This window comes from Calonectris borealis, chromosome 29 (genome assembly GCF_964195595.1).
Source record: "Calonectris borealis chromosome 29, bCalBor7.hap1.2, whole genome shotgun sequence".
NCBI lineage: Eukaryota > Metazoa > Chordata > Aves > Procellariiformes > Procellariidae > Calonectris > Calonectris borealis.
The window spans coordinates 1,039,467-1,064,206 of record NC_134340.1 but is presented as its reverse complement, the minus strand read 5'-3'; the positions used below and the strand labels follow the sequence as shown (position 1 = coordinate 1,064,206).

At 64.5% G+C, this 24,740-nt stretch overlaps 10 protein-coding genes across 10 annotated transcripts; 5 read left to right on the top strand and 5 right to left on the bottom strand.

Moving 5' to 3' along the window:
• Positions 1 to 2,001: 2,001 nt before the first annotated feature.
• On the bottom strand, positions 2,002 to 2,367 carry LOC142094211 (feather keratin 3-like). The gene has a single exon (XM_075176145.1). The coding sequence runs from the start codon at positions 2,365 to 2,367 to the stop codon at positions 2,002 to 2,004; it is 366 nt and encodes a 121-aa protein (XP_075032246.1).
• A 1,348-nt stretch (positions 2,368 to 3,715) lies between these two features.
• LOC142094218 (feather keratin 3-like) lies at positions 3,716 to 4,518 on the top strand. The gene is made up of 2 exons (XM_075176152.1): positions 3,716 to 3,754; positions 4,132 to 4,518. The coding sequence occupies exon 2, from the start codon at positions 4,153 to 4,155 to the stop codon at positions 4,516 to 4,518; it is 366 nt and encodes a 121-aa protein (XP_075032253.1). The 5' UTR covers positions 3,716 to 3,754; positions 4,132 to 4,152.
• A 2,349-nt stretch (positions 4,519 to 6,867) lies between these two features.
• LOC142094215 (feather keratin 3-like) lies at positions 6,868 to 7,233 on the bottom strand. Its single transcript, XM_075176149.1, has one exon. The coding sequence runs from the start codon at positions 7,231 to 7,233 to the stop codon at positions 6,868 to 6,870; it is 366 nt and encodes a 121-aa protein (XP_075032250.1).
• A 1,348-nt stretch (positions 7,234 to 8,581) lies between these two features.
• On the top strand, positions 8,582 to 9,384 carry LOC142094219 (feather keratin 3-like). The gene is made up of 2 exons (XM_075176153.1): positions 8,582 to 8,620; positions 8,998 to 9,384. The coding sequence occupies exon 2, from the start codon at positions 9,019 to 9,021 to the stop codon at positions 9,382 to 9,384; it is 366 nt and encodes a 121-aa protein (XP_075032254.1). The 5' UTR covers positions 8,582 to 8,620; positions 8,998 to 9,018.
• Positions 9,385 to 11,733: 2,349 nt separating this feature from the next.
• Positions 11,734 to 12,099, bottom strand: LOC142094214 (feather keratin 3-like). Its single transcript, XM_075176148.1, has one exon. The coding sequence runs from the start codon at positions 12,097 to 12,099 to the stop codon at positions 11,734 to 11,736; it is 366 nt and encodes a 121-aa protein (XP_075032249.1).
• Positions 12,100 to 13,447: 1,348 nt separating this feature from the next.
• Positions 13,448 to 14,250, top strand: LOC142094209 (feather keratin 3-like). The gene is made up of 2 exons (XM_075176143.1): positions 13,448 to 13,486; positions 13,864 to 14,250. The coding sequence occupies exon 2, from the start codon at positions 13,885 to 13,887 to the stop codon at positions 14,248 to 14,250; it is 366 nt and encodes a 121-aa protein (XP_075032244.1). The 5' UTR covers positions 13,448 to 13,486; positions 13,864 to 13,884.
• A 2,349-nt stretch (positions 14,251 to 16,599) lies between these two features.
• LOC142094207 (feather keratin 3-like) lies at positions 16,600 to 16,965 on the bottom strand. Its single transcript, XM_075176140.1, has one exon. The coding sequence runs from the start codon at positions 16,963 to 16,965 to the stop codon at positions 16,600 to 16,602; it is 366 nt and encodes a 121-aa protein (XP_075032241.1).
• Positions 16,966 to 18,750: 1,785 nt separating this feature from the next.
• Positions 18,751 to 19,116, top strand: LOC142094194 (feather keratin 3-like). Its single transcript, XM_075176110.1, has one exon. The coding sequence runs from the start codon at positions 18,751 to 18,753 to the stop codon at positions 19,114 to 19,116; it is 366 nt and encodes a 121-aa protein (XP_075032211.1).
• Positions 19,117 to 21,480: 2,364 nt separating this feature from the next.
• LOC142094243 (feather keratin 3-like) lies at positions 21,481 to 21,846 on the bottom strand. Its single transcript, XM_075176187.1, has one exon. The coding sequence runs from the start codon at positions 21,844 to 21,846 to the stop codon at positions 21,481 to 21,483; it is 366 nt and encodes a 121-aa protein (XP_075032288.1).
• Positions 21,847 to 23,200: 1,354 nt separating this feature from the next.
• On the top strand, positions 23,201 to 24,003 carry LOC142094229 (feather keratin 3-like). The gene is made up of 2 exons (XM_075176164.1): positions 23,201 to 23,239; positions 23,617 to 24,003. Exon 2 carries the CDS (start codon positions 23,638 to 23,640, stop codon positions 24,001 to 24,003), a length of 366 nt encoding a protein of 121 aa, XP_075032265.1. The 5' UTR covers positions 23,201 to 23,239; positions 23,617 to 23,637.
• The last annotated feature ends 737 nt before the right edge of the window (positions 24,004 to 24,740 follow it).

Below are 24,740 nucleotides of genomic sequence, written 5' to 3'. Positions count from 1 at the left end.
CGTGGCCCCCACCAGCTGGACCATGCCAGCTGCCTTTGGGGAGAAGCCACAGGCCTGGCTGCTCTGGCCACACACGGTCCCACTGCTGAGCTCCAAGGGCACTGCCTGAATGTAGGCTGTTCCCCTGCCGGTGCCACGTGCAGCCCTGGAGCATTGGCAGACCTCCAGCCTCCTTGCATATGAGCGCGGCTGCCCCGGGGGCTGGGACCCAGCCAGGGGCAATGGCTGCCCCGTGCCTCCACAGCTCTGCAAAAAGCCCTGGGTGACAAAGCAAATGGTAGCCTTCCCCTTCCCTATACCGTTTCCCTTCCCTTTCCTCTTCTCAGTCTTCTTCTCCCTCTCTTTCCTCTCCTCCTCATGTCTCTTCCCCTTTACTTTCCTTTTTTCTCCCTTCCCTCTTCTCCTTCACCTTCCCTTTCCCCTTCCAATTCCTCTTCCACTCCCCCTTACACTTCTCACCCCCAGCACAGACCAACACACTTGTGCTCCTCGGTTCTCTCCCGCAGACACAACATCACAGCAATCACAGCTGATTATCGTGGCAGGAGCCTTTGCAGGGCATCTTGTCGTGCTGCCCCCTCAAGCAGGGGCACCCACAGCCGCCTGCCCAGCACCAGGGCCAGACGCCTTTTGCACGTCTCCAAGGACGGAGACTCCACACCCTCCCGGCGCAACCTGTGCCAGTGCTCGGTCACCCGCACAGAGAAAAAGTGTTTCGGGATGTTGAGGCGGAGCCTCCCGGGTCTCAGCTGGTGCCCATTGCCTCTTGTCCTGGCACTGGGCACCTCGGAAAAGAGCCTGGCTCCATCTTCCTGATGCCTTCCCTTCAGGCGTGTGTGCACATTGAGGAGACCTCCTGAGCCTCCTCTGCCCCACGACAAACAGTCCCAGTTCCCTCGGGCTCTCCCCAGAGGACACACGCTCCCTGTCCCTTCAGCCCCTGCGTGCGGCCCTTTGCTGGACTCTCTCCAGTAGCCCCACATCTCTCCTGTGCTGGGGAGCCCGGCACTGGACACAGCACCGCAGGGGTGGTCTCACCAGAGCTGAGTGGAGGGCAAGGATCCCCTCCCTCCACCGCCTCTGCATGCAGCCCAGGACACTGCTGGCCGCCTTTGCCCCAAGGCACGTTGCCCGCTCATGCTCACCTTGGTGTCCCCCAGCACCCCCAGGGCCTTTCCTGACAAGCCGCTCTCTGGCAATCGATGGCCATTTCCCTGCCGCGGGGTTTAACACTGGCTCTGGTCCAGCCCCCTCTGTGCAGACCCCCGGAGGTGCTGCCGTGCTTCTGTGGAGCTGAGGGACCTGGTGGAACTGGTGCCGCTCCCAGGCTAAGACCAGGCAAAGGAGCACTGCCAGCGCCTGTCCTGCTCTCTGCCCTTTCCCCAGCTCCTGCAAGCCCCAACGAAAGGCTCTCTCTCCCCTGCCTCCTGCTTTCATCCTCCCTCCCCAATCACCACCCACCCTCACCTCCTGTGGGCATCTCAGGACCAGCATTTACCCTCCCACAGCTGCCGGGCACCAACCCCAGGGTCTTCCCAACTTGGGACAAGGAAGGAGGGAGACACGACTTGGATGCAGGAAAGCTTTATTGTGCCCAGAGGGGCAGGAGAGACTGTCAGAGAGACCGTGGGCAAGACCCAGAGAGGCTGGTTGCCACGTGTTGGGGAAGGCAAGAGGGATCTTCTCCAGAGCATCGCTTCTCGCTCCAGATGCCCCCTTGGTGCAGCATTCCAGATGCCAAGGACTTGGCCCTGCAGCCTCGCAGAGCCTTTGGGGTCCCCCTCCTGCCCCGTGCGACAGCTGGGAGGAGAAGGGAGGGGAGGAGAGCAGGAGAAGAGGGCAGGGAAGGGCCGAGGGGGTGCGGCACTGCCAGCTGCCCAGGCCTTGGCTGGGGCTGGGCATGCTCAGCACTCCTCAGTGCCCCGTGCCCACCAGCTCAGCCCCGCATGGGTGGTGGGGTTGGCGTTTGGGCTGGGGGCAGCGCCTGGGGCTGGTCTGGGTCTAGCAGGGCCCACAGGTGTCCCACAGCTTCTTGCTGTAGCGGGGCAAGGCGCAAGGGCTGCAGGCGGGAGAAGCGTAGGGTCTGCCAAAGGTGCAGAGGCCCCCCGAGCCCAGCGTGGCCCCGGCGCCGTAGAGGCCCCCCAGCCCCAGGGAGCCCCCAAAGGCGGGTGCTCCGGAGGAGCCCACCACGGCCTGCTGGGGGAAGGAGCTGAGGATGGGGCCGGGGAAGGTGACGACGACGGGGGGCGGCTGGATGAAGGCCGACGAGTCGGGGCACTGGCGGGCGCACAGCTCGTTGCAGCTCTCAGCGATGGGCTGGGGGACGGCAACGCTGGTTTTTGGTGGGCACAGGTCGTAGCAAGACATCTTTGCGTGGGATCGGACGGTGCTCTGCAAGAGGGCAGAGATTGTAAGAGAGCAGCAGAGGTGAGAGCCCGAGGCAGAGGGGCCGGAGCAGGCGTAAAGGAGGAGAAGCGCTCGCAGACTTACCCTGTTCCCAGAGGAGAAGGCGACCAGAGCAGTGGATGGCAGAGCCTGGCAGAGGCTGAGCTTTTATACTGGCCCCGCCATTGCTCAGCACCACCTGGGCCAATCTGCACAGGCGGCACTCCCTCCTGCTGACGAGGATGGGGCTGTCCAGCTCCTGCCCCTCCCTGAGTCAGCAGCCCCTCGCCAGAGCAGCACAGGCCGCTTCCGAGGCTTCCCTCCCCTTTCTGCTTCGGGGGCTCCATGACAGCAGGCATCTCCCTGCTGGGGGCTGCGCAGGGCAGGCGAGGGCCCTGCTTCTGCAGCGCCTCGCTGCCTGCCTTGTGCTCTGCCCTGGGAAGTCATCTCTGCCCTGTGCCCGCAGCCAGGCTCTGGGCACCAGCAGGGCCAGCCCAGCCGCGGGCTGCTGTGGCTCTGCATTCCGATGGGGCTCCCAGCTCCCCAGCACCCCGAGGGCAGCCCCTGCCCAGCACCGTCCCCCAGCAATGGGGCTCCCGGGACACCTGCGAGGGGCTGGCAGGGCTGGGGCAGGGCTGGCACGAGCCTGTGCCATGTGGGCCCAGGTGGGGATCTGTGCCCCTCACACCATGCCCCTCGGGGAAGAGCACGAGGGGTCTTTCTCCCCCACACTTGCAGAGCTCGATGGCCAACGCCTGCAGAAGGATGGAGGCCGGCTCTGTTGGGCTGGCGAGTGATGCATCGTGCTGAGCAGGCAGTGCCCGAGAGGAGTGCCTTTGATTTGGCATTTCGTAACCTCGCGCCTCTGTAGATAATAGCCACACGGTGTACGTCATGCGATCGCTGGCGTTCGGGAAAGCTTTGCAAGGCCAACTGCTTGCCCAGTGCCACGACCCTGCTCTTGCCTGTGGCTCTGCCAGTAAGGCATAGGTCTGCCCCGAGACCAAGCCCGTGGGGAAGAGCTATGGCACGCAGGGCGCTTGCAGTCAGCCTTTGTCACGCTGCGTGCCCTCTTACACACCGAGATAATGAAAAGACAGTGGGGCTAATTGGGCCCATTAGGTGGCAGCTGGCAAGCGTCCGAGCAGGGTAATTGCAGGGGCTGATAGAGCGGGTTGGGGCTGGCAAGGAAACGGCGTCAGCAAAAGAGCCCCGTGCCACGCAGGGAGGAGGCAGGGGCTTGGCCGCTGCGGGCCACGTGCCCCCAGCGTGGCCAGCTCCTCCCCGTGCTCGCCGGCCCAGCATAAAAGCGCTGTTCTCGGCGAGCACTGGCATCCACTCTTCCTGCCTCGCTCTGCTCAGGAAAAGGGTAGGTGGGTGCCTTGGGTCTCTGCCTCCTGTGGCAGGGGCCGGCGTGGGGCCTCCCTGGCCAGGAGAGCTCTGCCGGCAGCGGGCGTGCTGGCAGCAGCCTTGGACGGCCAGGGTCGCTGAGCCATGGCGGGAGGAGGAAGGAGCCCCGTGGCCGGGACACGCAGAGCCGGGCCCTGCACAGGCTCTCGAGGAGGGCTTGTGTGCCCTCTGTGTGCAGAGAGCAGGGCCCTGAGGGGGTGGCTGGGCAAAGGGCAAGCGTCGGGCAGTGCGGGCAAGGAGGTGGCTCTGGTACCTCCAGCTCCAGGGAACAGGGCACTGCTGGGCCAGGGATCTCCTCCTCTCTAAAGACACCTGTCCTTGTGCCGTGTGTTTCAGGCTCAGCTCTCTCGCACAAAGATGTCTTGCTACGACCTGTGCCCACCAAAAACCAGCGTCGCCGTCCCCCAGCCCATCGCTGAGAGCTGCAACGAGCTGTGCGCCCGCCAGTGCCCCGACTCGTCGGCCTTCATCCAGCCGCCCCCCGTCGTCGTCACCTTCCCCGGCCCCATCCTCAGCTCCTTCCCCCAGCAGGCCGTGGTGGGCTCCTCCGGAGCACCCGCCTTTGGGGGCTCCCTGGGGCTGGGGGGCCTCTACGGCGCCGGGGCCACGCTGGGCTCGGGGGGCCTCTGCACCTTTGGCAGACCCTACGCTTCTCCCGCCTGCAGCCCTTGCGCCTTGCCCCGCTACAGCAAGAAGCTGTGGGACACCTGTGGGCCCTGCTAGACCCAGCCACAAACACCCAGAGCCCCCAGGCCACCTCCTCTCCTTTCTCCTCTCCTTCCCCTCTCTCCGTGCCACCTCTCCTCCTTGCTCCTGCCCGTGCCCACATGCGTGACTCCACCATCGTCCCACAGGGCACTTGCTTGTCTCTGCAACGGCCACTGCCCGGAAGAAGCTTGAAGGAACACCTCTCTTGAAGCCTGTGGGGACAACCTGCCTCCCTCTGCCTTATGTGTCTTTCTCCAGTGGGTGCTTTCCTGCCTTTGCAATAAAACAATCCTGTACCCAAAACCTGCCTCTCTGTTTTTCCTTTCAAGGTCCAGCACGGGCTGCAGGTCTCCCTCGCCCTGCACGTGGCCCCCACCAGCTGGACCATGCCAGTTGCCTTTGGGGAGAAGCCACAGGCCTGGCCGCTCTGGCCACACACGGTCCCACTGCTGAGCTCCAAGGGCACTGCCTGAATGTAGGCTGTTCCCCTGCCGGTGCCACGTGCAGCCCTGGAGCATTGGCAGACCTCCAGCCTCCTTGCATATGAGTGCGGCTGCCCCGGGGGCTGGGACCCAGCCAGGGGCAATGGCTGCCCCGTGCCTCCACAGCTCTGCAAAAAGCCCTGGGTGACAAAGCAAATGGTAGCCTTCCCCTTCCCTATACCGTTTCCCTTCCCTTTCCTCTTCTCAGTCTTCTTCTCCCTCTCTTTCCTCTCCTCCTCATGTCTCTTCCCCTTTACTTCCCTTTTTTCTCCCTTCCCTCTTCTCCTTCACCTTCCCTTTCCCCTTCCAATTCCTCTTCCACTCCCCCTTACACTTCTCACCCCCAGCACAGACCAACACACTTGTGCTCCTCGGTTCTCTCCCGCAGACACAACATCACAGCAATCACAGCTGATTATCGTGGCAGGAGCCTTTGCAGGGCATCTTGTCGTGCTGCCCCCTCAAGCAGGGGCACCCACAGCCGCCTGCCCAGCACCAGGGCCAGACGCCTTTTGCACGTCTCCAAGGACGGAGACTCCACACCCTCCCGGGGCAACCTGTGCCAGTGCTCGGTCACCCGCACAGAGAAAAAGTGTTTCGGGATGTTGAGGCGGAGCCTCCCGGGTCTCAGCTGGTGCCCATTGCCTCTTGTCCTGGCACTGGGCACCTCGGAAAAGAGCCTGGCTCCATCTTCCTGATGCCTTCCCTTCAGGCGTGTGTGCACATTGAGGAGACCTCCTGAGCCTCCTCTGCCCCACGACAAACAGTCCCAGTTCTCTCGGGCTCTCCCCAGAGGACACACGCTCCCTGTCCCTTCAGCACCTGCGTGCGGCCCTTTGCTGGACTCTCTCCAGTAGCCCCACATCTCTCCTGTGCTGGGGAGCCCGGCACTGGACACAGCACCGCAGGGGTGGTCTCACCAGAGCTGAGTGGAGGGCAAGGATCCCCTCCCTCCACCGCCTCTGCATGCAGCCCAGGACACTGCTGGCCGCCTTTGCCCCAAGGCACGTTGCCCGCTCATGCTCACCTTGGTGTCCCCCAGCACCCCCAGGGCCTTTCCTGACAAGCCGCTCTCTGGCAATCGATGGCCATTTCCCTGCCGCGGGGTTTAACACTGGCTCTGGTCCAGCCCCCTCTGTGCAGACCCCCGGAGGTGCTGCCGTGCTTCTGTGGAGCTGAGGGACCTGGTGGAACTGATGCCGCTCCCAGGCTGAGAAGACCAGGCAAAGGAGCACTGCCAGCGCCTGTCCTGCTCTCTGCCCTTTCCCCAGCTCCTGCAAGCCCCAACGAAAGGCTCTCTCTCCCCTGCCTCCTGCTTTCATCCTCCCTCCCCAATCACCGCCCAATCTCCTGTGGGCATCTCAGGACCAGCATTTACCCTCCCACAGCTGCCGGGCACCCAACCCCAGGGTCTTCCCAACTTGGGACAAGGAGGGAGGGAGACACGACTTGGATGCAGGAAAGCTTTATTGTGCCCAGAGGGGCAGGAGAGACTGTCAGAGAGACCGTGGGCAAGACCCAGAGAGGCTGGTTGCCACGTGTTGGGGAAGGCAAGAGGGATCTTCTCCCGAGCATCGCTTCTCGCTCCAGATGCCCCCTTGGTGCAGCATTCCAGATGCCAAGGACTTGGCCCTGCAGCCTCGCAGAGCCTTTGGGGTCCCCCTCCTGCCCCGTGCGACAGCTGGGAGGAGAAGGGAGGGGAGGAGAGCAGGAGAAGAGGGCAGGGAAGGGCCGAGGGGGTGCGGCACTGCCAGCTGCCCAGGCCTTGGCTGGGGCTGGGCATGCTCAGCACTCCTCAGTGCCCCGTGCCCACCAGCTCAGCCCCGCATGGGTGGTGGGGTTGGCGTTTGGGCTGGGGGCAGCGCCTGGGGCTGGTCTGGGTCTAGCAGGGCCCACAGGTGTCCCACAGCTTCTTGCTGTAGCGGGGCAAGGCGCAAGGGCTGCAGGCGGGAGAAGCGTAGGGTCTGCCAAAGGTGCAGAGGCCCCCCGAGCCCAGCGTGGCCCCGGCGCCGTAGAGGCCCCCCAGCCCCAGGGAGCCCCCAAAGGCGGGTGCTCCGGAGGAGCCCACCACGGCCTGCTGGGGGAAGGAGCTGAGGATGGGGCCGGGGAAGGTGACGACGACGGGGGGCGGCTGGATGAAGGCCGACGAGTCGGGGCACTGGCGGGCGCACAGCTCGTTGCAGCTCTCAGCGATGGGCTGGGGGACGGCAACGCTGGTTTTTGGTGGGCACAGGTCGTAGCAAGACATCTTTGCGTGGGATCGGACGGTGCTCTGCAAGAGGGCAGAGATTGTAAGAGAGCAGCAGAGGTGAGAGCCCGAGGCAGAGGGGCCGGAGCAGGCGTAAAGGAGGAGAAGCGCTCGCAGACTTACCCTGTTCCCAGAGGAGAAGGCGACCAGAGCAGTGGATGGCAGAGCCTGGCAGAGGCTGAGCTTTTATACTGGCCCCGCCATTGCTCAGCACCACCTGGGCCAATCTGCACAGGCGGCACTCCCTCCTGCTGACGAGGATGGGGCTGTCCAGCTCCTGCCCCTCCCTGAGTCAGCAGCCCCTCGCCAGAGCAGCACAGGCCGCTTCCGAGGCTTCCCTCCCCTTTCTGCTTCGGGGGCTCCATGACAGCAGGCATCTCCCTGCTGGGGGCTGCGCAGGGCAGGCGAGGGCCCTGCTTCTGCAGCGCCTCGCTGCCTGCCTTGTGCTCTGCCCTGGGAAGTCATCTCTGCCCTGTGCCCGCAGCCAGGCTCTGGGCACCAGCAGGGCCAGCCCAGCCGCGGGCTGCTGTGGCTCTGCATTCCGATGGGGCTCCCAGCTCCCCAGCACCCCGAGGGCAGCCCCTGCCCAGCACCGTCCCCCAGCAATGGGGCTCCCGGGACACCTGCGAGGGGCTGGCAGGGCTGGGGCAGGGCTGGCACGAGCCTGTGCCATGTGGGCCCAGGTGGGGATCTGTGCCCCTCACACCATGCCCCTCGGGGAAGAGCACGAGGGGTCTTTCTCCCCCACACTTGCAGAGCTCGATGGCCAACGCCTGCAGAAGGATGGAGGCCGGCTCTGTTGGGCTGGCGAGTGATGCATCGTGCTGAGCAGGCAGTGCCCGAGAGGAGTGCCTTTGATTTGGCATTTCGTAACCTCGCGCCTCTGTAGATAATAGCCACACGGTGTACGTCATGCGATCGCTGGCGTTCGGGAAAGCTTTGCAAGGCCAACTGCTTGCCCAGTGCCACGACCCTGCTCTTGCCTGTGGCTCTGCCAGTAAGGCATAGGTCTGCCCCGAGACCAAGCCCGTGGGGAAGAGCTATGGCACGCAGGGCGCTTGCAGTCAGCCTTTGTCACGCTGCGTGCCCTCTTACACACCGAGATAATGAAAAGACAGTGGGGCTAATTGGGCCCATTAGGTGGCAGCTGGCAAGCGTCCGAGCAGGGTAATTGCAGGGGCTGATAGAGCGGGTTGGGGCTGGCGAGGAAACGGCGTCAGCAAAAGAGCCCCGTGCCACGCAGGGAGGAGGCAGGGGCTTGGCCGCTGCGGGCCACGTGCCCCCAGCGTGGCCAGCTCCTCCCCGTGCTCGCCGGCCCAGCATAAAAGTGCTGTTCTCGGCGAGCACTGGCATCCACTCTTCCTGCCTCGCTCTGCTCAGGAAAAGGGTAGGTGGGTGCCTTGGGTCTCTGCCTCCTGTGGCAGGGGCCGGCGTGGGGCCTCCCTGGCCAGGAGAGCTCTGCCGGCAGCGGGCGTGCTGGCAGCAGCCTTGGACGGCCAGGGTCGCTGAGCCATGGCGGGAGGAGGAAGGAGCCCCGTGGCCGGGACACGCAGAGCCGGGCCCTGCACAGGCTCTCGAGGAGGGCTTGTGTGCCCTCTGTGTGCAGAGAGCAGGGCCCTGAGGGGGTGGCTGGGCAAAGGGCAAGCGTCGGGCAGTGCGGGCAAGGAGGTGGCTCTGGTACCTCCAGCTCCAGGGAACAGGGCACTGCTGGGCCAGGGATCTCCTCCTCTCTAAAGACACCTGTCCTTGTGCCGTGTGTTTCAGGCTCAGCTCTCTCGCACAAAGATGTCTTGCTACGACCTGTGCCCACCAAAAACCAGCGTCGCCGTCCCCCAGCCCATCGCTGAGAGCTGCAACGAGCTGTGCGCCCGCCAGTGCCCCGACTCGTCGGCCTTCATCCAGCCGCCCCCCGTCGTCGTCACCTTCCCCGGCCCCATCCTCAGCTCCTTCCCCCAGCAGGCCGTGGTGGGCTCCTCCGGAGCACCCGCCTTTGGGGGCTCCCTGGGGCTGGGGGGCCTCTACGGCGCCGGGGCCACGCTGGGCTCGGGGGGCCTCTGCACCTTTGGCAGACCCTACGCTTCTCCCGCCTGCAGCCCTTGCGCCTTGCCCCGCTACAGCAAGAAGCTGTGGGACACCTGTGGGCCCTGCTAGACCCAGCCACAAACACCCAGAGCCCCCAGGCCACCTCCTCTCCTTTCTCCTCTCCTTCCCCTCTCTCCGTGCCACCTCTCCTCCTTGCTCCTGCCCGTGCCCACATGCGTGACTCCACCATCGTCCCACAGGGCACTTGCTTGTCTCTGCAACGGCCACTGCCCGGAAGAAGCTTGAAGGAACACCTCTCTTGAAGCCTGTGGGGACAACCTGCCTCCCTCTGCCTTATGTGTCTTTCTCCAGTGGGTGCTTTCCTGCCTTTGCAATAAAACAATCCTGTACCCAAAACCTGCCTCTCTGTTTTTCCTTTCAAGGTCCAGCACGGGCTGCAGGTCTCCCTCGCCCTGCACGTGGCCCCCACCAGCTGGACCATGCCAGTTGCCTTTGGGGAGAAGCCACAGGCCTGGCCGCTCTGGCCACACACGGTCCCACTGCTGAGCTCCAAGGGCACTGCCTGAATGTAGGCTGTTCCCCTGCCGGTGCCACGTGCAGCCCTGGAGCATTGGCAGACCTCCAGCCTCCTTGCATATGAGTGCGGCTGCCCCGGGGGCTGGGACCCAGCCAGGGGCAATGGCTGCCCCGTGCCTCCACAGCTCTGCAAAAAGCCCTAGGTGACAAAGCAAATGGTAGCCTTCCCCTTCCCTATACCGTTTCCCTTCCCTTTCCTCTTCTCAGTCTTCTTCTCCCTCTCTTTCCTCTCCTCCTCATGTCTCTTCCCCTTTACTTCCCTTTTTTCTCCCTTCCCTCTTCTCCTTCACCTTCCCTTTCCCCTTCCAATTCCTCTTCCACTCCCCCTTACACTTCTCACCCCCAGCACAGACCAACACACTTGTGCTCCTCGGTTCTCTCCCGCAGACACAACATCACAGCAATCACAGCTGATTATCGTGGCAGGAGCCTTTGCAGGGCATCTTGTCGTGCTGCCCCCTCAAGCAGGGGCACCCACAGCCGCCTGCCCAGCACCAGGGCCAGACGCCTTTTGCACGTCTCCAAGGACGGAGACTCCACACCCTCCCGGGGCAACCTGTGCCAGTGCTCGGTCACCCGCACAGAGAAAAAGTGTTTCGGGATGTTGAGGCGGAGCCTCCCGGGTCTCAGCTGGTGCCCATTGCCTCTTGTCCTGGCACTGGGCACCTCGGAAAAGAGCCTGGCTCCATCTTCCTGATGCCTTCCCTTCAGGCGTGTGTGCACATTGAGGAGACCTCCTGAGCCTCCTCTGCCCCACGACAAACAGTCCCAGTTCTCTCGGGCTCTCCCCAGAGGACACACGCTCCCTGTCCCTTCAGCACCTGCGTGCGGCCCTTTGCTGGACTCTCTCCAGTAGCCCCACATCTCTCCTGTGCTGGGGAGCCCGGCACTGGACACAGCACCGCAGGGGTGGTCTCACCAGAGCTGAGTGGAGGGCAAGGATCCCCTCCCTCCACCGCCTCTGCATGCAGCCCAGGACACTGCTGGCCGCCTTTGCCCCAAGGCACGTTGCCCGCTCATGCTCACCTTGGTGTCCCCCAGCACCCCCAGGGCCTTTCCTGACAAGCCGCTCTCTGGCAATCGATGGCCATTTCCCTGCCGCGGGGTTTAACACTGGCTCTGGTCCAGCCCCCTCTGTGCAGACCCCCGGAGGTGCTGCCGTGCTTCTGTGGAGCTGAGGGACCTGGTGGAACTGATGCCGCTCCCAGGCTGAGAAGACCAGGCAAAGGAGCACTGCCAGCGCCTGTCCTGCTCTCTGCCCTTTCCCCAGCTCCTGCAAGCCCCAACGAAAGGCTCTCTCTCCCCTGCCTCCTGCTTTCATCCTCCCTCCCCAATCACCGCCCAATCTCCTGTGGGCATCTCAGGACCAGCATTTACCCTCCCACAGCTGCCGGGCACCCAACCCCAGGGTCTTCCCAACTTGGGACAAGGAGGGAGGGAGACACGACTTGGATGCAGGAAAGCTTTATTGTGCCCAGAGGGGCAGGAGAGACTGTCAGAGAGACCGTGGGCAAGACCCAGAGAGGCTGGTTGCCACGTGTTGGGGAAGGCAAGAGGGATCTTCTCCCGAGCATCGCTTCTCGCTCCAGATGCCCCCTTGGTGCAGCATTCCAGATGCCAAGGACTTGGCCCTGCAGCCTCGCAGAGCCTTTGGGGTCCCCCTCCTGCCCCGTGCGACAGCTGGGAGGAGAAGGGAGGGGAGGAGAGCAGGAGAAGAGGGCAGGGAAGGGCCGAGGGGGTGCGGCACTGCCAGCTGCCCAGGCCTTGGCTGGGGCTGGGCATGCTCAGCACTCCTCAGTGCCCCGTGCCCACCAGCTCAGCCCCGCATGGGTGGTGGGGTTGGCGTTTGGGCTGGGGGCAGCGCCTGGGGCTGGTCTGGGTCTAGCAGGGCCCACAGGTGTCCCACAGCTTCTTGCTGTAGCGGGGCAAGGCGCAAGGGCTGCAGGCGGGAGAAGCGTAGGGTCTGCCAAAGGTGCAGAGGCCCCCCGAGCCCAGCGTGGCCCCGGCGCCGTAGAGGCCCCCCAGCCCCAGGGAGCCCCCAAAGGCGGGTGCTCCGGAGGAGCCCACCACGGCCTGCTGGGGGAAGGAGCTGAGGATGGGGCCGGGGAAGGTGACGACGACGGGGGGCGGCTGGATGAAGGCCGACGAGTCGGGGCACTGGCGGGCGCACAGCTCGTTGCAGCTCTCAGCGATGGGCTGGGGGACGGCGACGCTGGTTTTTGGTGGGCACAGGTCGTAGCAAGACATCTTTGCGTGGGATCGGACGGTGCTCTGCAAGAGGGCAGAGATTGTAAGAGAGCAGCAGAGGTGAGAGCCCGAGGCAGAGGGGCCGGAGCAGGCGTAAAGGAGGAGAAGCGCTCGCAGACTTACCCTGTTCCCAGAGGAGAAGGCGACCAGAGCAGTGGATGGCAGAGCCTGGCAGAGGCTGAGCTTTTATACTGGCCCCGCCATTGCTCAGCACCACCTGGGCCAATCTGCACAGGCGGCACTCCCTCCTGCTGACGAGGATGGGGCTGTCCAGCTCCTGCCCCTCCCTGAGTCAGCAGCCCCTCGCCAGAGCAGCACAGGCCGCTTCCGAGGCTTCCCTCCCCTTTCTGCTTCGGGGGCTCCATGACAGCAGGCATCTCCCTGCTGGGGGCTGCGCAGGGCAGGCGAGGGCCCTGCTTCTGCAGCGCCTCGCTGCCTGCCTTGTGCTCTGCCCTGGGAAGTCATCTCTGCCCTGTGCCCGCAGCCAGGCTCTGGGCACCAGCAGGGCCAGCCCAGCCGCGGGCTGCTGTGGCTCTGCATTCCGATGGGGCTCCCAGCTCCCCAGCACCCCGAGGGCAGCCCCTGCCCAGCACCGTCCCCCAGCAATGGGGCTCCCGGGACACCTGCGAGGGGCTGGCAGGGCTGGGGCAGGGCTGGCACGAGCCTGTGCCATGTGGGCCCAGGTGGGGATCTGTGCCCCTCACACCATGCCCCTCGGGGAAGAGCACGAGGGGTCTTTCTCCCCCACACTTGCAGAGCTCGATGGCCAACGCCTGCAGAAGGATGGAGGCCGGCTCCGTTGGGCTGGCGAGTGATGCATCGTGCTGAGCAGGCAGTGCCCGAGAGGAGTGCCTTTGATTTGGCATTTCGTAACCTCGCGCCTCTGTAGATAATAGCCACACGGTGTACGTCATGCGATCGCTGGCGTTCGGGAAAGCTTTGCAAGGCCAACTGCTTGCCCAGTGCCACGACCCTGCTCTTGCCTGTGGCTCTGCCAGTAAGGCATAGGTCTGCCCCGAGACCAAGCCCGTGGGGAAGAGCTATGGCACGCAGGGCGCTTGCAGTCAGCCTTTGTCACGCTGCGTGCCCTCTTACACACCGAGATAATGAAAAGACAGTGGGGCTAATTGGGCCCATTAGGTGGCAGCTGGCAAGCGTCCGAGCAGGGTAATTGCAGGGGCTGATAGAGCGGGTTGGGGCTGGTGAGGAAACGGCGTCAGCAAAAGAGCCCCGTGCCACGCAGGGAGGAGGCAGGGGCTTGGCCGCTGCGGGCCACGTGCCCCCAGCGTGGCCAGCTCCTCCCCGTGCTCGCCGGCCCAGCATAAAAGCGCTGTTCTCGGCGAGCACTGGCATCCACTCTTCCTGCCTCGCTCTGCTCAGGAAAAGGGTAGGTGGGTGCCTTGGGTCTCTGCCTCCTGTGGCAGGGGCCGGCGTGGGGCCTCCCTGGCCAGGAGAGCTCTGCCGGCAGCGGGCGTGCTGGCAGCAGCCTTGGACGGCCAGGGTCGCTGAGCCATGGCGGGAGGAGGAAGGAGCCCCGTGGCCGGGACACGCAGAGCCGGGCCCTGCACAGGCTCTCGAGGAGGGCTTGTGTGCCCTCTGTGTGCAGAGAGCAGGGCCCTGAGGGGGTGGCTGGGCAAAGGGCAAGCGTCGGGCAGTGCGGGCAAGGAGGTGGCTCTGGTACCTCCAGCTCCAGGGAACAGGGCACTGCTGGGCCAGGGATCTCCTCCTCTCTAAAGACACCTGTCCTTGTGCCGTGTGTTTCAGGCTCAGCTCTCTCGCACAAAGATGTCTTGCTACGACCTGTGCCCACCAAAAACCAGCGTCGCCGTCCCCCAGCCCATCGCTGAGAGCTGCAACGAGCTGTGCGCCCGCCAGTGCCCCGACTCGTCGGCCTTCATCCAGCCGCCCCCCGTCGTCGTCACCTTCCCCGGCCCCATCCTCAGCTCCTTCCCCCAGCAGGCCGTGGTGGGCTCCTCCGGAGCACCCGCCTTTGGGGGCTCCCTGGGGCTGGGGGGCCTCTACGGCGCCGGGGCCACGCTGGGCTCGGGGGGCCTCTGCACCTTTGGCAGACCCTACGCTTCTCCCGCCTGCAGCCCTTGCGCCTTGCCCCGCTACAGCAAGAAGCTGTGGGACACCTGTGGGCCCTGCTAGACCCAGCCACAAACACCCAGAGCCCCCAGGCCACCTCCTCTCCTTTCTCCTCTCCTTCCCCTCTCTCCGTGCCACCTCTCCTCCTTGCTCCTGCCCGTGCCCACATGCGTGACTCCACCATCGTCCCACAGGGCACTTGCTTGTCTCTGCAACGGCCACTGCCCGGAAAAAGCTTGAAGGAACACCTCTCTTGAAGCCTGTGGGGACAACCTGCCTCCCTCTGCCTTATGTGTCTTTCTCCAGTGGGTGCTTTCCTGCCTTTGCAATAAAACAATCCTGTACCCAAAACCTGCCTCTCTGTTTTTCCTTTCAAGGTCCAGCACGGGCTGCAGGTCTCCCTCGCCCTGCACGTGGCCCCCACCAGCTGGACCATGCCAGTTGCCTTTGGGGAGAAGCCACAGGCCTGGCCGCTCTGGCCACACACGGTCCCACTGCTGAGCTCCAAGGGCACTGCCTGAATGTAGGCTGTTCCCCTGCCGGTGCCACGTGCAGCCCTGGAGCATTGGCAGACCTCCAGCCTCCTTGCATATGAGTGCGGCTGCCCCGGGGGCTGGGACCCAGCCAGGGGCAATGGCTGCCCCGTGCCTCCACAGCTCTGCAAAAAGCCCTAGGTGACAAAGCAAATGGTAGCCTTCCCCTTCCCTATACCGTTTCCCTTCCCTTTCCTCTTCTCAGTCTTCTTCTCCCTCTCTTTCCTCTCCTCCTCATGTCTCTTCCCCTTTACTTCCCTTTTTTCTCCCTTCCCTCTTCTCCTTCACCTTCCCTTTCCCCTTCCAATTCCTCTTCCACTCCCCCTTACACTTCTCACCCCCAGCACAGACCAACACACTTGTGCTCCTCGGTTCTCTCCCGCAGACACAACATCACAGCAATCACAGCTGATTATCGTGGCAGGAGCCTTTGCAGGGCATCTTGTCGTGCTGCCCCCTCAAGCAGGGGCACCCACAGCCGCCTGCCCAGCACCAGGGCCAGACGCCTTTTGCACGTCTCCAAGGACGGAGACTCCACACCCTCCCGGGGCAACCTGTGCCAGTGCTCGGTCACCCGCGCAGAGAAAAAGTGTTTCGGGATGTTGAGGCGGAGCCTCCCGGGTCTCAGCTGGTGCCCATTGCCTCTTGTCCTGGCACTGGGCACCTCGGAAAAGAGCCTGGCTCCATCTTCCTGATGCCTTCCCTTCAGGCGTGTGTGCACATTGAGGAGACCTCCTGAGCCTCCTCTGCCCCACGACAAACAGTCCCAGTTCTCTCGGGCTCTCCCCAGAGGACACACGCTCCCTGTCCCTTCAGCCCCTGCGTGCGGCCCTTTGCTGGACTCTCTCCAGTAGCCCCACATCTCTCCTGTGCTGGGGAGCCCGGCACTGGACACAGCACCGCAGGGGTGGTCTCACCAGAGCTGAGTGGAGGGCAAGGATCCCCTCCCTCCACCGCCTCTGCATGCAGCCCAGGACACTGCTGGCCGCCTTTGCCCCAAGGCACGTTGCCCGCTCATGCTCACCTTGGTGTCCCCCAGCACCCCCAGGGCCTTTCCTGACAAGCCGCTCTCTGGCAATCGATGGCCATTTCCCTGCCGCGGGGTTTAACACTGGCTCTGGTCCAGCCCCCTCTGTGCAGACCCCCGGAGGTGCTGCCGTGCTTCTGTGGAGCTGAGGGACCTGGTGGAACTGGTGCCGCTCCCAGGCTGAGAAGACCAGGCAAAGGAGCACTGCCAGCGCCTGTCCTGCTCTCTGCCCTTTCCCCAGCTCCTGCAAGCCCCAACGAAAGGCTCTCTCTCCCCTGCCTCCTGCTTTCATCCTCCCTCCCCAATCACCGCCCAATCTCCTGTGGGCATCTCAGGACCAGCATTTACCCTCCCACAGCTGCCGGGCACCCAACCCCAGGGTCTTCCCAACTTGGGACAAGGAGGGAGGGAGACACGACTTGGATGCAGGAAAGCTTTATTGTGCCCAGAGGGGCAGGAGAGACTGTCAGAGAGACCGTGGGCAAGACCCAGAGAGGCTGGTTGCCACGTGTTGGGGAAGGCAAGAGGGATCTTCTCCCGAGCATCGCTTCTCGCTCCAGATGCCCCCTTGGTGCAGCATTCCAGATGCCAAGGACTTGGCCCTGCAGCCTCGCAGAGCCTTTGGGGTCCCCCTCCTGCCCCGTGCGACAGCTGGGAGGAGAAGGGAGGGGAGGAGAGCAGGAGAAGAGGGCAGGGAAGGGCCGAGGGGGTGCGGCACTGCCAGCTGCCCAGGCCTTGGCTGGGGCTGGGCATGCTCAGCACTCCTCAGTGCCCCGTGCCCACCAGCTCAGCCCCGCATGGGTGGTGGGGTTGGCGTTTGGGCTGGGGGCAGCGCCTGGGGCTGGTCTGGGTCTAGCAGGGCCCACAGGTGTCCCACAGCTTCTTGCTGTAGCGGGGCAAGGCGCAAGGGCTGCAGGCGGGAGAAGCGTAGGGTCTGCCAAAGGTGCAGAGGCCCCCCGAGCCCAGTGTGGCCCCGGCGCCGTAGAGGCCCCCCAGCCCCAGGGAGCCCCCAAAGGCGGGTGCTCCGGAGGAGCCCACCACGGCCTGCTGGGGGAAGGAGCTGAGGATGGGGCCGGGGAAGGTGACGACGACGGGGGGCGGCTGGATGAAGGCCGACGAGTCGGGGCACTGGCGGGCGCACAGCTCGTTGCAGCTCTCAGCGATGGGCTGGGGGACGGCGACGCTGGTTTTTGGTGGGCACAGGTCGTAGCAAGACATCTTTGCGTGGGATCGGACGGTGCTCTGCAAGAGGGCAGAGATTGTAAGAGAGCAGCAGAGGTGAGAGCCCGAGGCAGAGGGGCCGGAGCAGGCGTAAAGGAGGAGAAGCGCTCGCAGACTTACCCTGTTCCCAGAGGAGAAGGCGACCAGAGCAGTGGATGGCAGAGCCTGGCAGAGGCTGAGCTTTTATACTGGCCCCGCCATTGCTCAGCACCACCTGGGCCAATCTGCACAGGCGGCACTCCCTCCTGCTGACGAGGATGGGGCTGTCCAGCTCCTGCCCCTCCCTGAGTCAGCAGCCCCTCGCCAGAGCAGCACAGGCCGCTTCCGAGGCTTCCCTCCCCTTTCTGCTTCGGGGGCTCCATGACAGCAGGCATCTCCCTGCTGGGGGCTGCGCAGGGCAGGCGAGGGCCCTGCTTCTGCAGCGCCTCGCTGCCTGCCTTGTGCTCTGCCCTGGGAAGTCATCTCTGCCCTGTGCCCGCAGCCAGGCTCTGGGCACCAGCAGGGCCAGCCCAGCCGCGGGCTGCTGTGGCTCTGCATTCCGATGGGGCTCCCAGCTCCCCAGCACCCCGAGGGCAGCCCCTGCCCAGCACCGTCCCCCAGCAATGGGGCTCCCGGGACACCTGCGAGGGGCTGGCAGGGCTGGGGCAGGGCTGGCACGAGCCTGTGCCATGTGGGCCCAGGTGGGGATCTGTGCCCCTTGTACCATGCCCCTCGGGGAAGAGCACGAGGGGTCTTTCTCCCCCACACTTGCAGAGCTCGATGGCCAACGCCTGCAGAAGGATGGAGGCCGGCTCTGTTGGGCTGGCGAGTGATGCATCCTGCTGAGCAGGCAGTGCCCGAGAGGAGTGCCTTTGATTTGGCATTTCGTAACCTCGCGCCTCTGTAGATAATAGCCACACGGTGTACGTCATGCGATCGCTGGCGTTCGGGAAAGCTTTGCAAGGCCAACTGCTTGCCCAGTGCCACGACCCTGCTCTTGCCTGTGGCTCTGCCAGTAAGGCATAGGTCTGCCCCGAGACCAAGCCCGTGGGGAAGAGCTATGGCACGCAGGGCGCTTGCAGTCAGCCTTTGTCACGCTGCGTGCCCTCTTACACACCGAGATAATGAAAAGACAGTGGGGCTAATTGGGCCCATTAGGTGGCAGCTGGCAAGCGTCCGAGCAGGGTAATTGCAGGGGCTGATAGAGCGGGTTGGGGCTGGCGAGGAAACGGCGTCAGCAAAAGAGCCCCGTGCCACGCAGGGAGGAGGCAGGGGCTTGGCCGCTGCGGGCCACGTGCCCCCAGCGTGGCCAGCTCCTCCCCGTGCTCGCCGGCCCAGCATAAAAGCGCTGTTCTCGGCGAGCACTGGCATCCACTCTTCCTGCCTCGCTCTGCTCAGCAAAAGGGTAGGTGGGTGCCTTGGGTCTCTGCCTCCTGTGGCAGGGGCCGGCGTGGGGCCTCCCTGGCCAGGAGAGCTCTGCCGGCAGCGGGCGTGCTGGCAGCAGCCTTGGACGGCCAGGGTCGCTGAGCCATGGCGGGAGGAGGAAGGAGCCCCGTGGCCGGGACACGCAGAGCCGGGCCCTGCACAGGCTCTCGAGGAGGGCTTGTGTGCCCTCTGTGTGCAGAGAGCAGGGCCCTGAGGGGGTGGCTGGGCAAAGGGCAAGCGTCGGGCAGTGCGGGCAAGGAGGTGGCTCTGGTACCTCCAGCTCCAGGGAACAGGGCACTGCTGGGCCAGGGATCTCCTCCTCTCTAAAGACACCTGTCCTTGTGCCGTGTGTTTCAGGCTCAGCTCTCTCGCACAAAGATGTCTTGCTACGACCTGTGCCCACCAAAAACCAGCGTCGCCGTCCCCCAGCCCATCGCTGAGAGCTGCAACGAGCTGTGCGCCCGCCAGTGCCCCGACTCGTCGGCCTTCATCCAGCCGCCCCCCGTCGTCGTCACCTTCCCCGGCCCCATCCTCAGCTCCTTCCCCCAGCAGGCCGTGGTGGGCTCCTCCGGAGCACCCGCCTTTGGGGGCTCCCTGGGGCTGGGGGGCCTCTACGGCGCCGGGGCCACGCTGGGCTCGGGGGGCCTCTGCACCTTTGGCAGACCCTACGCTTCTCCCGCCTGCAGCCCTTGCGCCTTGCCCCGCTACAGCAAGAAGCTGTGGGACACCTGTGGGCCCTGCTAGACCCAGCCACAAAAACCCAGAGCCCCCAGGCCACCTCCTCTCCTTTCTCCTCTCCTTCCCCTCTCTCCATGCCACCTCTCCTCCTTGCTCCTGCCCGTGCCCACATGCGTGACTCCACCATCGTCCCACAGGGCACTTGCTTGTCTCTGCAACGGCCACTGCCCGGAAGAAGCTTGAAGGAACACCTCTCTTGAAGCCTGTGGGGACAACCTGCCTCCCTCTGCCTTATGTGTCTTTCTCCAGCGGGTGCTTTCCTGCCTTTGCAATAAAACAATCCTGTACCCAAAACCTGCCTCTCTGTTTTTCCTTTCAAGGTCCAGCACGGGCTGCAGGTCTCCCTCGCCCTGCACGTGGCCCCCACCAGCTGGACCATGCCAGCTGCCTTTGGGGAGAAGCCACAGGCCTGGCCGCTCTGGCCACACACGGTCCCACCGCTGAGCTCCAAGGGCACTGCCTGAATGTAGGCTGTTCCCCTGCCGGTGCCACGTGCAGCCCTGGAGCACTGGCAGACCTCCAGCCTCCTTGCATATGAGCGCGGCTGCCCCGGGGGCTGGGACCCAGCCAGGGGCAATGGCTGCCCCGTCTCCAGCCCCTTTGTGCCTCCACAGCTCTGCAAAAAGCCCTGGGTGACAAAGCAAATGGTAGCCTTCCCCTTCCCTATACCGTTTCCCTTCCCTTTCCTCTTCTCAGTCTTCTTCTCCCTCTCTTTCCTCTCCTCCTCATGTCTCTTCCCCTTTACTTCCCTTTTTTCTCCCTTCCCTCTTCTCCTTCACCTTCCCTTTCCCCTTCCAATTCCTCTTCCACTCCCCCTTACACTTCTCACCCCCAGCACAGACCAACACACTTGTGCTCCTCGGTTCTCTCCCGCAGACACAAAATCACAGCAATCACAGCTGATTATCGTGGCAGGAGCCTTTGCAGGGCATCTTGTCGTGCTGCCCCCTCAAGCAGGGGCACCCACAGCCGCCTGCCCAGCACCAGGGCCAGACGCCTTTTGCACGTCTCCAAGGACGGAGACTCCACACCCTCCCGGGGCAACCTGTGCCAGTGCTCGGTCACCCGCACAGAGAAAAAGTGTTTCGGGATGTTGAGGCGGAGCCTCCCGGGTCTCAGCTGGTGCCCATTGCCTCTTGTCCTGGCACTGGGCACCTCGGAAAAGAGCCTGGCTCCATCTTCCTGATGCCTTCCCTTCAGGCGTGTGTGCACATTGAGGAGACCTCCTGAGCCTCCTCTGCCCCACGACAAACAGTCCCAGTTCTCTCGGGCTCTCCCCAGAGGACACACGCTCCCTGTCCCTTCAGCACCTGCGTGCGGCCCTTTGCTGGACTCTCTCCAGTAGCCCCACATCTCTCCTGTGCTGGGGAGCCCGGCACTGGACACAGCACCGCAGGGGTGGTCTCACCAGAGCTGAGTGGAGGGCAAGGATCCCCTCCCTCCACCGCCTCTGCATGCAGCCCAGGACACTGCTGGCCACCTTTGCCCCAAGGCACGTTGCCCGCTCATGCTCACCTTGGTGTCCCCCAGCACCCCCAGGGCCTTTCCTGACAAGCCGCTCTCTGGCAATCGATGGCCATTTCCCTGCCGCGGGGTTTAACACTGGCTCTGGTCCAGCCCCCTCTGTGCAGACCCCCGGAGGTGCTGCCGTGCTTCTGTGGAGCTGAGGGACCTGGTGGAACTGATGCCGCTCCCAGGCTGAGAAGACCAGGCAAAGGAGCACTGCCAGCGCCTGTCCTGCTCTCTGCCCTTTCCCCAGCTCCTGCAAGCCCCAACGAAAGGCTCTCTCTCCCCTGCCTCCTGCTTTCATCCTCCCTCCCCAATCACCGCCCAATCTCCTGTGGGCATCTCAGGACCAGCATTTACCCTCCCACAGCTGCCGGGCACCCAACTCCAGGGTCTTCCCAACTTGGGACAAGGAGGGAGGGAGACACGACTTGGATGCAGGAAAGCTTTATTGTGCCCAGAGGGGCAGGAGAGACTGTCAGAGAGACCGTGGGCAAGACCCAGAGAGGCTGGTTGCCACGTGTTGGGGAAGGCAAGAGGGATCTTCTCCCGAGCATCGCTTCTCGCTCCAGATGCCCCCTTGGTGCAGCATTCCAGATGCCAAGGACTTGGCCCTGCAGCCTCGCAGAGCCTTTGGGGTCCCCCTCCTGCCCCGTGCGACAGCTGGGAGGAGAAGGGAGGGGAGGAGAGCAGGAGAAGAGGGCAGGGAAGGGCCGAGGGGGTGCGGCACTGCCAGCTGCCCAGGCCTTGGCTGGGGCTGGGCATGCTCAGCACTCCTCAGTGCCCCGTGCCCACCAGCTCAGCCCCGCATGGGTGGTGGGGTTGGCGTTTGGGCTGGGGGCAGCGCCTGGGGCTGGTCTGGGTCTAGCAGGGCCCACAGGTGTCCCACAGCTTCTTGCTGTAGCGGGGCAAGGCGCAAGGGCTGCAGGCGGGAGAAGCGTAGGGTCTGCCAAAGGTGCAGAGGCCCCCCGAGCCCAGCGTGGCCCCGGCGCCGTAGAGGCCCCCCAGCCCCAGGGAGCCCCCAAAGGCGGGTGCTCCGGAGGAGCCCACCACGGCCTGCTGGGGGAAGGAGCTGAGGATGGGGCCGGGGAAGGTGACGACGACGGGGGGCGGCTGGATGAAGGCCGACGAGTCGGGGCACTGGCGGGCGCACAGATCATTGCAGCTCTCAGCGATGGGCTGGGGGACGGCGACGCTGGTTTTTGGAGGGCACAGGTCGTAGCAAGACATCTTTGCGTGGGATCGGACGGTGCTCTGCAAGAGGGCAGAGATTGTAAGAGAGCAGCAGAGGTGAGAGCCCGAGGCAGAGGGGCCGGGGCTGGAGCAGGCGTAAAGGAGGAGAAGCGCTCGCAGACTTACCCTGTTCCCAGAGGAGAAGGCGACCAGAGCAGTGGATGGCAGAGCCTGGCAGAGGCTGAGCTTTTATACTGGCCCCGCCATTGCTCAGCACCACCTGGGCCAATCTGCACAGGCGGCACTCCCTCCTGCTGACGAGGATGGGGCTGTCCAGCTCCTGCCCCTCCCTGAGTCAGCAGCCCCTCGCCAGAGCAGCACAGGCCGCTTCCGAGGCTTCCCTCCCCTTTCTGCTTCGGGGGCTCCATGACAGCAGGCATCTCCCTGCTGGGGGCTGCGCAGGGCAGGCGAGGGCCCTGCTTCTGCAGCGCCTCGCTGCCTGCCTTGTGCTCTGCCCTGGGAAGTCATCTCTGCCCTGTGCCCGCAGCCAGGCTCTGGGCACCAGCAGGGCCAGCCCAGCCGCGGGCTGCTGTGGCTCTGCATTCCGATGGGGCTCCCAGCTCCCCAGCACCCCGAGGGCAACCCCTGCCCAGCACCGTCCCCCAGCAATGGGGCTCCCGGGACACCTGCGAGGGGCTGGCAGGGCTGGGGCAGGGCTGGCACGAGCCTGTGCCATGTGGGCCCAGGTGGGGATCTGTGCCCCTCACACCATGCCCCTCGGGGAAGAGCACGAGGGGTCTTTCTCCCCCACACTTGCAGAGCTCGATGGCCAACGCCTGCAGAAGGATGGAGGCCGGCTCTGTTGGGCTGGCGAGTGATGCATCGTGCTGAGCAGGCAGTGCCCGAGAGGAGTGCCTTTGATTTGGCATTTCGTAACCTCGCGCCTCTGTAGATAATAGCCACACGGTGTACGTCATGCGATCGCTGGCGTTCGGGAAAGCTTTGCAAGGCCAACTGCTTGCCCAGTGCCACGACCCTGCTCTTGCCTGTGGCTCTGCCAGTAAGGCATAGGTCTGCCCCGAGACCAAGCCCGTGGGGAAGAGCTATGGCACGCAGGGCGCTTGCAGTCAGCCTTTGTCACGCTGCGTGCCCTCTTACACACCGAGATAATGAAAAGACAGTGGGGCTAATTGGGCCCATTAGGTGGCAGCTGGCAAGCGTCCGAGCAGGGTAATTGCAGGGGCTGATAGAGCGGGTTGGGGCTGGCGAGGAAACGGCGTCAGCAAAAGAGCCCCGTGCCACGCAGGGAGGAGGCAGGGGCTTGGCCACTGCGGGCCACGTGCCCCCAGCGTGGCCAGCTCCTCCCCGTGCTCGCCGGCCCAGCATAAAAGCGCTGTTCTCGGCGAGCACTGGCATCCACTCTTCCTGCCTCGCTCTGCTCAGGAAAAGGGTAGGTGGGTGCCTTGGGTCTCTGCCTCCTGTGGCAGGGGCCGGCGTGGGGCCTCCCTGGCCAGGAGAGCTCTGCCGGCAGCGGGCGTGCTGGCAGCAGCCTTGGACGGCCAGGGTCGCTGAGCCATGGCGGGAGGAGGAAGGAGCCCCGTGGCCGGGACACGCAGAGCCGGGCCCTGCACAGGCTCTCGAGGAGGGCTTGTGTGCCCTCTGTGTGCAGAGAGCAGGGCCCTGAGGGGGTGGCTGGGCAAAGGGCAAGCGTCGGGCAGTGCGGGCAAGGAGGTGGCTCTGGTACCTCCAGCTCCAGGGAACAGGGCACTGCTGGGCCAGGGATCTCCTCCTCTCTAAAGACACCTGTCCTTGTGCCGTGTGTTTCAGGCTCAGCTCTCTCGCACAAAGATGTCTTGCTACGACCTGTGCCCACCAAAAACCAGCGTCGCCGTCCCCCAGCCCATCGCTGAGAGCTGCAACGAGCTGTGCGCCCGCCAGTGCCCCGACTCGTCGGCCTTCATCCAGCCGCCCCCCGTCGTCGTCACCTTCCCCGGCCCCATCCTCAGCTCCTTCCCCCAGCAGGCCATGGTGGGCTCCTCCGGAGCACCCGCCTTTGGGGGCTCCCTGGGGCTGGGGGGCCTCTACGGCGCCGGGGCCACGCTGGGCTCGGGGGGCCTCTGCACCTTTGGCAGACCCTACGCTTCTCCCGCCTGCAGCCCTTGCGCCTTGCCCCGCTACAGCAAGAAGCTGTGGGACACCTGTGGGCCCTGCTAGACCCAGCCACAAACACCCAGAGCCCCCAGGCCACCTCCTCTCCTTTCTCCTCTCCTTCCCCTCTCTCCATGCCACCTCTCCTCCTTGCTCCTGCCCGTGCCCACGTGCGTGACTCCACCATCGTCCCACAGGGCACTTGCTTGTCTCTGCAACGGCCACTGCCCGGAAGAAGCTTGAAGGAACACCTCTCTTGAAGCCTGTGGGGACAACCTGCCTCCCTCTGCCTTATGTGTCTTTCTCCAGTGGGTGCTTTCCTGCCTTTGCAATAAAACAATCCTGTACCCAAAACCTGCCTCTCTGTTTTTCCTTTCAAGGTCCAGCACGGGCTGCAGGTCTCCCTCGCCCTGCATGTGGCCCCCACCAGCTGGACCATGCCAGCTGCCTTTGGGGAGAAGCCACAGGCCTGGCCGCTCTGGCCACACACGGTCCCACTGCTGAGCTCCAAGGGCACTGCCTGAATGTAGGCTGTTCCCCTGCCGGTGCCACGTGCAGCCCTGGAGCATTGGCAGACCTCCAGCCTCCTTGCATATGAGCGCGGCTGCCCCAGGGGCTGGGACCCAGCCAGGGGCAATGGCTGCCCCGTCTCCAGCCCCTTTGTGCCTCCACAGCTCTGCAAAAAGCCCTGGGTGACAAAGCAAATGGTAGCCTTCCCCTTCCCTATACCGTTTCCCTTCCCTTTCCTCTTCTCAGTCTTCTTCTCCCTCTCTTTCCTCTCCTCCTCATGTCTCTTCCCCTTT

Coding starts and splice junctions, on each gene's coding strand:
- LOC142094211 (XM_075176145.1), bottom strand. CDS start 2,367: ATGTCTTGCTACGACCTGTGCCCACCAAAAACCAGCGTTGCCGTCCCC.
- LOC142094218 (XM_075176152.1), top strand. CDS start 4,153: ATGTCTTGCTACGACCTGTGCCCACCAAAAACCAGCGTCGCCGTCCCC.
- LOC142094215 (XM_075176149.1), bottom strand. CDS start 7,233: ATGTCTTGCTACGACCTGTGCCCACCAAAAACCAGCGTTGCCGTCCCC.
- LOC142094219 (XM_075176153.1), top strand. CDS start 9,019: ATGTCTTGCTACGACCTGTGCCCACCAAAAACCAGCGTCGCCGTCCCC.
- LOC142094214 (XM_075176148.1), bottom strand. CDS start 12,099: ATGTCTTGCTACGACCTGTGCCCACCAAAAACCAGCGTCGCCGTCCCC.
- LOC142094209 (XM_075176143.1), top strand. CDS start 13,885: ATGTCTTGCTACGACCTGTGCCCACCAAAAACCAGCGTCGCCGTCCCC.
- LOC142094207 (XM_075176140.1), bottom strand. CDS start 16,965: ATGTCTTGCTACGACCTGTGCCCACCAAAAACCAGCGTCGCCGTCCCC.
- LOC142094194 (XM_075176110.1), top strand. CDS start 18,751: ATGTCTTGCTACGACCTGTGCCCACCAAAAACCAGCGTCGCCGTCCCC.
- LOC142094243 (XM_075176187.1), bottom strand. CDS start 21,846: ATGTCTTGCTACGACCTGTGCCCTCCAAAAACCAGCGTCGCCGTCCCC.
- LOC142094229 (XM_075176164.1), top strand. CDS start 23,638: ATGTCTTGCTACGACCTGTGCCCACCAAAAACCAGCGTCGCCGTCCCC.